General features: G+C 34.9%; 1 protein-coding gene across 7 annotated transcripts in view; it reads right to left on the reverse strand.

Moving 5' to 3' along the window:
* The window catches only part of Adamts6 (ADAM metallopeptidase with thrombospondin type 1 motif 6), a 227,443-nt gene extending 218,449 nt beyond the window's left edge, over positions 1-8,994 (reverse strand). For 6 of the 7 annotated variants that reach the window (XR_005869853.1, XM_040728949.1, XM_040728950.1 and 3 more), the window contains exons 1-3: positions 8,723-8,994; positions 1,788-2,163; positions 32-396 (exon numbers count right to left, since the gene is read on the reverse strand). Coding sequence is in view for 6 of the 7 variants with exons in the window: in XM_040728949.1 (XP_040584883.1) it covers positions 32-396; positions 1,788-1,884 (462 nt within the window). In the remaining variant the exon portion in view is untranslated. Of the gene's footprint in view, positions 1-31; positions 397-1,787; positions 2,164-8,411; positions 8,535-8,722 lie in introns of those variants that run through there. The other variant, XM_040728948.1, reaches the window with a different exon arrangement.
* Positions 8,995-9,283: the final 289 nt, after the last annotated feature.

Here is a 9,283-nt window from a genome sequence, read left to right on the forward strand (position 1 = left end):
TCATCAAAAACTTAAAATCATATCTACTTACCAATCCAACACAGTTGCTTAAAGCCACTTTAGTTGTACTACGTTGATCTTGCAAGTATCCTGTGTAGTGACAGTTGTCTAAAAAATCATGTTTCCATTGTGGTCCATCTTTCCCCCAATATTCCACCGTAAAATGTTTAGACACAAAATTTGTATTGAGAGTCAAGTTTAGGTGAAAGTGCTTGCCATAGGCTGAAAGTTTAAAAAATAAGTTGGACATTGCCTGCTGCGGCTCAATAGGCTCCATACTTCTTCTTCTCCTTGAGTGCTTATCACCCTTCACAGTAAAGCTGAGAAAAGCTCCATTTTGATCAACTCTTATTGGAATAGTTAGCTGGTAGTGTTCAAGGTAAGTCAGGAATTCCTCTTTGTAGTCACAAGGCAGAGAATCCAGAAAAGCACATGGAAAAAAAGAAAATTTAACAGAACAAAGAAGTAGCAATATAAACAATGATGTCAATTAAAACTATACATCATTATGTGTGAGGTGTGGATGAAAATGTTATAGTATACAAAATGAAAGAGTAAAGACATAAAATCAAAACATCACGTTTCAATTATCTAATTCCTCAAAACAGTATTATTTTTAAAAAGTATTTGTGAAGGACTGGTCTTCTTTCCTAAATTTAATTTTTAATATATAGACCTTAAAAGTTATTTTAGATATATAAAAAGCTTACATGAAAATGAGACAAAAGTACATATATTTTTAAAATGTCTAGCTCAGATTAACTTTTGTAAGCTGTCTAAAAATGTTCATGGAGGATTTCTACGTCTCTGAAGAAACTATCTTCAAAGAAGAAGTCATCACCAGGAATGTGAGGAGGCCATGGACACTTTAGACGCCAATCTGACAGCTCATCACAATGTTAAGCATGAATTACCAGATAATTTAGCAATAATTCTATTCCCAGGTACATACAAAAAAGAAATAAACACACATTTCTGGGTAAAAAATCTATGTGTGAATGCTCTTATCAGGAGGACTGTTCATCACAGCCGGAGGAAAAAAATAATGCAACTCCCCATCAACTGATGAAGGAACAGGCTGTGTTAAACTAGACAATATTATTCTACAGTAAAATGAAAGCAACACTGATGTGTGCTATTGCACAGGAATGGCCTTCACACAGAGACTTCCAAATGTGTAGCTGTTTGTAACACCTTCATCAACACCAAAAAAAATTATTTGTTACTGGGAGGAAAATCCAAACATTATGGCTATGATAATTCAATGAGAGATGGATTGGTCCATGGAATACAATATAACACTTCCTCCTGGGTCTTTCTTTATTGAGTTCATTTCTATGATATAAAGTTTGACTGTCTGAATTAAAATTATAAGAATGAGAATCCTTATATTTGGACAGTATTTTGTTATTATTTTTGTGTTTTAAATAAGGGATCAAGTTTTAAAGAATCTGTATCAAAATTTATCTGGTTTCTTCATCTTCTACAAAACAAACATTTAGATTCTGTTGGAAAATGATCCTGGCTCAAAACCCTAGCAAGGAATGAGTCTATTAAAATTTAGATTATAGGTAAAGCAGCACTTTAGAGTGTATCACTCTCTAAGACCAGTCAACAGTAAAACCCACTGAAGAGTTATATCCAAGGGACAAGCTAAGTATCCTCTTAGCACCTTTGTTTCTACTCCATATGACTAAATATTCCCTAGAAACTATTTACCAAACTATATATTCAGAGTTTTTATTTTGTGATTATTTCTATCAAATTTTCAAAATCAGATATCCTACCTTGAGAACTATATGAAAGTCTATGGTCACTATAAAATTCCGAAGAAGCCATGATGAGGCTCAAAATCCAAGTCAACGTTTTCCACGAAATTTCCATAATTTGGAAAACTGAATGATTTTTTGGAGGGCTACCTATGAGCTAGAGAGTCAATATCATACCAATATCGAAGCATAACAATTTTAATTCCTTAAATCTTCTTGCAAATGAGTTGTTAGATGCTCCACTGTTTAACAGGTACTTTCCTCCAATATCTTGCACTTTCTTCTATGTCTGGATTCATTTTCTCCATCCAAAAATGAAGAAAATATTGATGACAAAAGTTTTCATAATCAAAGCTCAGAGTGATGGGTCACTTAATAATGGCCATTTTTTAACCTAGAGGGAAAAATTTAAGTTAACTGAAAGATACCATGAATGAACATATTTACTACAGATTAATGAATACTTGCAAAAAGACATAAATTCAAAGAAACTTAATATAGCTAAACACATAACAAGAAGCTGAAATGGCTGAAATTACACAACTACTAAATAATCAAAGAACCTTGGGACTAGAGATTATAGAATACTTATTGAACATGTACAATATTTTAGGAATCAAGAAAAAAGGGGAGGCAGGAGGAGGGAGAGGTAATGGGAAGGAATCTGAAGAGGAAACTAAAATTCTTTTAAAAATAATGAAACTCTGAAGATAACAATGGATAGGCATGGTGTGCCAACCTCGTTTTGGTAAGATAAAAACATAGAGAAACTGCATAATCTAAATTCATTATATGTACTGAAAAAAATAGCATGTGATTCCATTCCTTAACAAAACATTTTAAGCCCATTCATATCCAAGACAGCCTTGCTGCTTTTTGGTGTACCTGTGTTTTTTTTTTCTGACAAAGCAGATCTATAAATACACAGTGAGATTTATCAGCTGTCTAGGAACACTTAAGATAGTATCACAACCTAAACTTCTAAAAAGTTGAAATAATTTATGGTAGAACAGAATTTATCTAGAAGTCTTACATGACTTATTAGGAAATTCAAATTCAACTCTATATAATGTATCTGAAAAAAAAGTCTTCACAACTTCATTTCAAATATCACAACAGTTCTCAAGTCCTATCTCATATGTCTTACTTCTGGTTTATAACCTCACTCAGAATACATGGACTCAAAGTATTTATATATGTGGCCAGCTGGCTTCCCAACAGATAACACATCAGAAGAAAAAAATAATAGAAGATTAAAAACTAGCTCACTAACAGCAAAACAGTAACTATAGAGGATAGAAAGTTCAAATGTAATTTTAGAACCCCAGAGTAACACAGCTTTGGATGAAGGTGAACCATCTTTATGTAGCATAACAGTTCCTACTGTGCACACAAGTGTGCCATAGCTCACTATCTGATTTTTATAGCGTTATATTTGACTTTGGAATAAAAGTTAAATCACTTCTGTAAGATACATTAGTAAATTAGACAAAGAAATAGTCACATAATAAACATTTGCCATATTTGTTGGTTTAAAAATAAATGAATAAATAAATCAATAGTGAATAAAATATAATCAGCTAGGCATATACAGGAATAACTAGAAAATTAAGGTTTGTGAAATACTCCATTCCCTTTGAAGCTGTAATGAATGCCTCATATTCATCTCTACAAGTAACCAAACTGCTGACCTTTGGAAAGCTAGTTCACTAATCAACCAATATTTTCTCACCATGTTTAAAAATGACATTATGCTAATAGCAGAATACAGAAAAGATTAAAACGCAATCCTTGACCATTATGAGGAATTCATAATCTAAATAACAGAAAAATTCAAAGCAGATAGGTAAGTGTCCAAGTGAAGTTAAAAAGTGTGTTACAGGTAATCAGATGAAGGAAATAACCTCTAAATCAATGAAGATGGATTAAGGAAAGTTAGTGCAAAACAGCATCTCAGGAAGATCTTAGAAATGAGTGGAATTTCACGTCAAACTATTGGATATAATTATTATGAATACAAGAAATTCACTCCAAAAGGTAAAAATGGAGATGGTGGGAATATGCACGACTGTTAGTAATAATAGAAAGAATAAATTTGGTTCCTGTGCAGAAGCCTGATTGGTATTATATAGAAAAGTTGTTTAAGGTCAAACTAAAAACAAAATACTTAAAGTACAGAGTACTTCTTTTAATCTTCACTCACAAAATAATAGCATCCCTGTGGTTAGGCACAGTCTGGCAGATTCATTGACCTGCCTCTTAACATCCACACTCTTCTGACATAGTCATCCCTGAATAATTTACATCTAGTCAAGGAAATATTTCAATGTTGAAAGAATGCCATTTCCATAATTTGATTACAAAGATCTGGGCTTACAACTTGGTACCAGGCTTTGTTTCATTGGTTTAGATGAAGCAACTTAATACTTAGATGCTCACAAAAAAGAAATTAGAGGAACCTCCACATAGTACTGGCAAGAAACTGGGGCTCCATCCAATAGCAAGTTACTGAATCCTGTTCTAGAATACACGAGCTTAGAAGTTCATTCTTCCCCAGTGAGGGTTCCTGGAGAGAACTCAGTCTTTGCCAACTCTTTGATTATAATGTCCTCAGAAGGACATAGTTAGTCATAGCTGGACTCACAGAAACTGGCATAGTGAATGTGTGCTAAATTACTTACTCTGTGGTAATTTGTTACACAATTGATAACTAATACAGTCACCAATTAATACATGAAGAAGTTGGCACTTATGAAGATCAGGTAGCTAGAAAACAAGTAAGTCCACATTCATACATGTAGCTATCTGACTCAAAAATTTAAGTTTTGTATATTAATTCACACTTCTAGCTTGAGATACTCTTTTGAATACTCAGTATTAGTTCTCTACAATCATGTTGAAAAATATGTGCCCAAATGGAAACCATTAGTATGGACACAGTGTTTTTATTTTTCCAAGAACCTTTGGACACAGTTGTTTTATGTCACAATTTCTATTTAGGCAAGACGAAAACAATATATTCTCAAGTTTAAAAATCTATGAAAATACTATTATTCCATCACAATAAAGAAAAGAACATATTCTTGGTTTGCAACCTTCTCAGACATGGTTCTATACTCCAAACTGAACCATGCAATATTAATGTATAATAATTATTGCTTCATGAACAGTACTCATCCTTGGTTTTTTTTCAAATCACTGGAATGTTTTCAGTAATAACATCTAACATCAAATGGGTCCTCCATTTACTTTAATTGTAAATTTTCTCTTAAGGAGGAATTTACTATTAGCACATTTGAGTTCATTTTCTAGCAGTCATAATAGATTTGTATTAAATCCTCCACATCTTTCCTTTGTTTTCTTGGACACTGAAACCAATGGAAAACTTACAATATAGTGGGCTTGATTTAGAAAAAAAATTTTCTCCCTTGAGAAATGTCTTGATCTTCAGTTTTGCAATCTTCACTCCAACCCTTTTAACACTATCATATAAACATCTAAGTTAACTAAGTCAGTAGCATTAATAGGAAAAGTAAGTAACTATAGTGACTTATTCAGTAAGAAGGGCACTGGTACTTAATAGAAAGAACAGAAGTTCCAGAATTAAACAGACTGGAGGATACATTATCTGGTATATGGGCACTCAATAAATTAGATGCCTTTTCCTCCCCTCCTCATTATCTTTTAAACTTCCTATGCTCAGAGAACAAACTTAACACTGTATTACTGCTCAGTTGGCCAAAGCTCAATTGTAAGCAGCATATCTAAATCACTTTTAGTCACCCACATAGTACAAGTGAATTGTGTTAACCTACTTTCTGACACCTGCTGGGAAAGTTAATCTAGATGCCAGAATAAAGTATGTGTAGAAAAAATTAGTATCCAAAGTTCAGCTAACACTAAAATGCTAGATAATTGCTCAGAAATCACAATGCATTCCTAAATCTTTCAAGTTATGCAAGAACAGCAGCATTATTGCGCTGTGGGAAACATAAAGGCTTGTTACTCCTAGTTTGACTTCAAGATACAAAATTTCCCTGCAACTGTGTTCTCAACTATAAAATTGAGACAATAGCATCTACCTTACAAAGACTTTTTGAGAGAACAAAATAGATTGCACCTGATACTTCATTGGAGTAGCTAAATAAAAGTTATCTCTCCCTTCTTACTACACATCACTTTTCAAAGCTTTTCCTTCAAAGTTAGTTTCATATTCCTCCTTCCCTAGAAAACAGGGCCAATATGGAAGCTGTCTTCTCTTTTAAAGCAGAGTGAAGAACTTGAACCATGATAATTATACTTACAAGTTTTAATTTTGAAAATACAAGCAAAATGTCCAGTTCACTTTAACTTTTGTGTATGATTTTTATTCATAGAATAATGCATCAGCTGGCAAAGTTAAAGAATAATTTAATTGTCTCCATGGATCAAAGTTACACTAGTTATGTAGAAGAAATAAGACCAGACATCTTTGACTACAGCGATTCCCTCAGTAGTCTGCCCTAGTTGAAGCCTGTTACTTGATTTTTTTCTTTATGGTTTGACTTCCCACTTAAGTACTGTAGAAGGAGCTAAAGTAGTAATTTCCTCTCATTAGCTATTATTATGCAGGTAGAGAACATGGTTAACATCTTACTCAGCTTTTTTTCATCCATGTTAATCTGGTTATTTATTTTAAAGCTGATTTGGTCTCCATGGAAAAAGCAACAAAATCCTAAACCCTTTAGATCCTTTATATTTATACATGAAAAACTTTTCATTTCATTTTCCAGTCTTTTCTCTCCACAAATATTTGCTAACTACTGTGTGCTGAAGACACAATTAGGTTCTAAGTTCAAAGGATTTTGATTTACAAACTTTGTAAGATTAGTCACCAAAAAAGTATAATCAAATACAGAATTTAGTCACAATTTATCTATTGAGGAAAGCAAAAATTCAAAACGAAATTTCCCAAAAATAAAGCTCCAAGTTACATAATTCTCCTAATGCTGCCTGTATTATTACACTTTTCCTTTAAAAGGTGTTTTTCTTTCTTGATATTAGTGTAAAATGATAACCAAGCTTGCTTTGTTTTTGTTGTTTTAACTGTGACAAATTATCTACATCTTCTTTTTTCTCTCCCTTCCCACAAATTCCAAATATGCTACTAACTTTCCTTCAAATCATAACTCAGTTCATCTGTCACTAGGATAACCAACAGAAAGATTTGGCACACAGCCCCACCCTAAGCCACTAATAGCTACTTTTAGTTGCTAAGGAAATGAAGAGGAAGTAGTAAGAACAGACAAGAATAGAGATTAATTTGCAGGTTTTAGACCAAACTAAAAATTATTTACAACATTCCAAGTCTTAATGATTAAAAGATTTTCCTCTGGGGAATCACAAAAATATTCATACAACTACACAGAATAATCTGCTGCCATTTGTGGCAAATGAATGATTTGCTGATTTGTTTGAAAACAACTTATATATTTTAATATAGCATCCTTCAAAAAAGATCACTAGTGCTCACATATAAGCACCAAATTAATATAAACAAGACTGCATCACCACTTTGTTGAAAATAATTATCTTCAAAATTTCTCAGTTGCCTTCAAATGCACCAGCTTTTCCTTGCTTCTTTCTTTCCCTGTCACCAATTCACCACTAAATGTTCCAGTCTAATCAATATAAGCTTAAGAAAGAACATGAAAAAAGAAAAGAAGAAAAAATAGTTTTAAAAACTCTAAACATAAGAGAGTAGATTGAAAATTATATTTAGTGTATTTTTTTTAAAGTTCCAAGCAATAGTTTGTCGTCCTCCTACCCCCTACACCCCCCCTCAGCCCCCGGCTTTGCACACCCTCAACAACCCCCCCCCCCCTTCCCATTCCACTTCATCCAGACAGAGGGTAACAGTCTGAGCTGCCCTGGTTGAGTTGATCCTAAAGTTAACATTCAGCAGCCCATTTCCAGACAGCAGCGCTAAATCTATTTGGATAAAACGCGTGTGACCCAGACAGTTGGCATTTGGCCCAAACGCGTTGCACCAGCAGCTCAAATAAAAACAAGAGTAAGAAACTTACTCTCTTGTTCCCTCTCAGTGTGCTTTCTTACTCTGGCTTGCTTTCTCTGCTCCTAGCACAAGTGGAAAACTTATCAAAGACAGAAATTATAGCACATATTATCAGAAAGATTTTCCAATACTTCCTCCAGCACTCTTGTTCTTGCTCCTCAATCCTTAAACTTTAGTCTCATACACCATATATTCAGACATACCCTGATAAACAAGGCTCCAGAGGGTTGAGTCTAGCATGGCCCAGTGGGCAAAAGTAAATCCAAACCACACGCTTTCATCTCTGATTAGCCTGTTAAGAGCTTACCATATTCTAGAGCATCAGCGCTACAGCCAGCACACTTCTACTGGCCTGAGAGCACAGGCATGAAATACGCACTTGTCTGAATACTAAAGACACTGACATGAAACGGATTTGCAGAAGGCAATTGCATAAATCTGGAAATCTATTAAAAACACACATCGTCGTTACTTTCTCCACCACTATCCGGTGATTAGTTAAAAGACCACGATGAACATAATCAAGTCCACCTCACACAACATGTAAATTCATACAATGAGCGCGTATTTTTCACATCATCAAATACCTGTAAGCCCCGGAATTCTACATCCGCGAGTAGTCTAGAGTTTTAAAGATTTGTCTGTAAAATGAATTTAGTCAAACTCACTCTTTGCCATGAAGCACTGGCGTGCGCGCGCGCGCACACACACACACACACACTCACACACACACAGAGAGAGAGAGAGAGAGAGAGAGAGAGAGAGAGAGAGAGAGAGAGAGAGAGAGAGAGAGAGAGAGAGAGAGAGAGGCTGAGGTCCAAGCGTTATTCGTAAGACAAGCAAAGCACAAGTTGTTTTTTTTTAAAGGTTTCATTGAATATTGTGAAATCTTCCTTACCGTTTTCATCTTCAAATTCTGATAAAAGGTAAATTTCAAACAATAGAGATTTCACTGGACGACTCACGTACTCCCTCCCCTCTCTCTTTTCTTTTTGCCCCCCTTTGCAAAGCCACACCAGTCAGTTATTCTGCAGCCAGAATAAAACCCTATAGTCTCGCTAACCGGAGCTTTAGGGAACAGACTGCCGATTTGGCAGTTAAAAAAAAATTTCTTTTTAAGAAAAAAAATGCTTTTCATACATCCAAGGCTATCAACCTGAGACGTGCTATGCAAACCCCCACTCTCTCCCTCCCCCCGCCCACCCCCCCTAAAAAAAGGAAAGGAAAAAAGAAAGAAAAGAGGAGGGGAAAGGCTTATTGGGGGTGGAAGTGTCTCTTCCTGGACAGCTTAGTGCCTTTGCTATGCAAATAACATGTGCAGAGCATCAAAAGGTATCAGGAGAGAGAGAAGACAAGAGGAGCAGGAAGGGCAGGAAAAGTTTTGTTGAAGTAGCCCTCGAGCTCACTGCCGGCCCCCAGCCAACTTCAATTGCAGCAGAAGAAAATTTTGGCAGCTTTC

This window comes from Mesocricetus auratus, unplaced genomic scaffold, assembly GCF_017639785.1.
Source record: "Mesocricetus auratus isolate SY011 unplaced genomic scaffold, BCM_Maur_2.0 Super-Scaffold_100020, whole genome shotgun sequence".
NCBI lineage: Eukaryota > Metazoa > Chordata > Mammalia > Rodentia > Cricetidae > Mesocricetus > Mesocricetus auratus.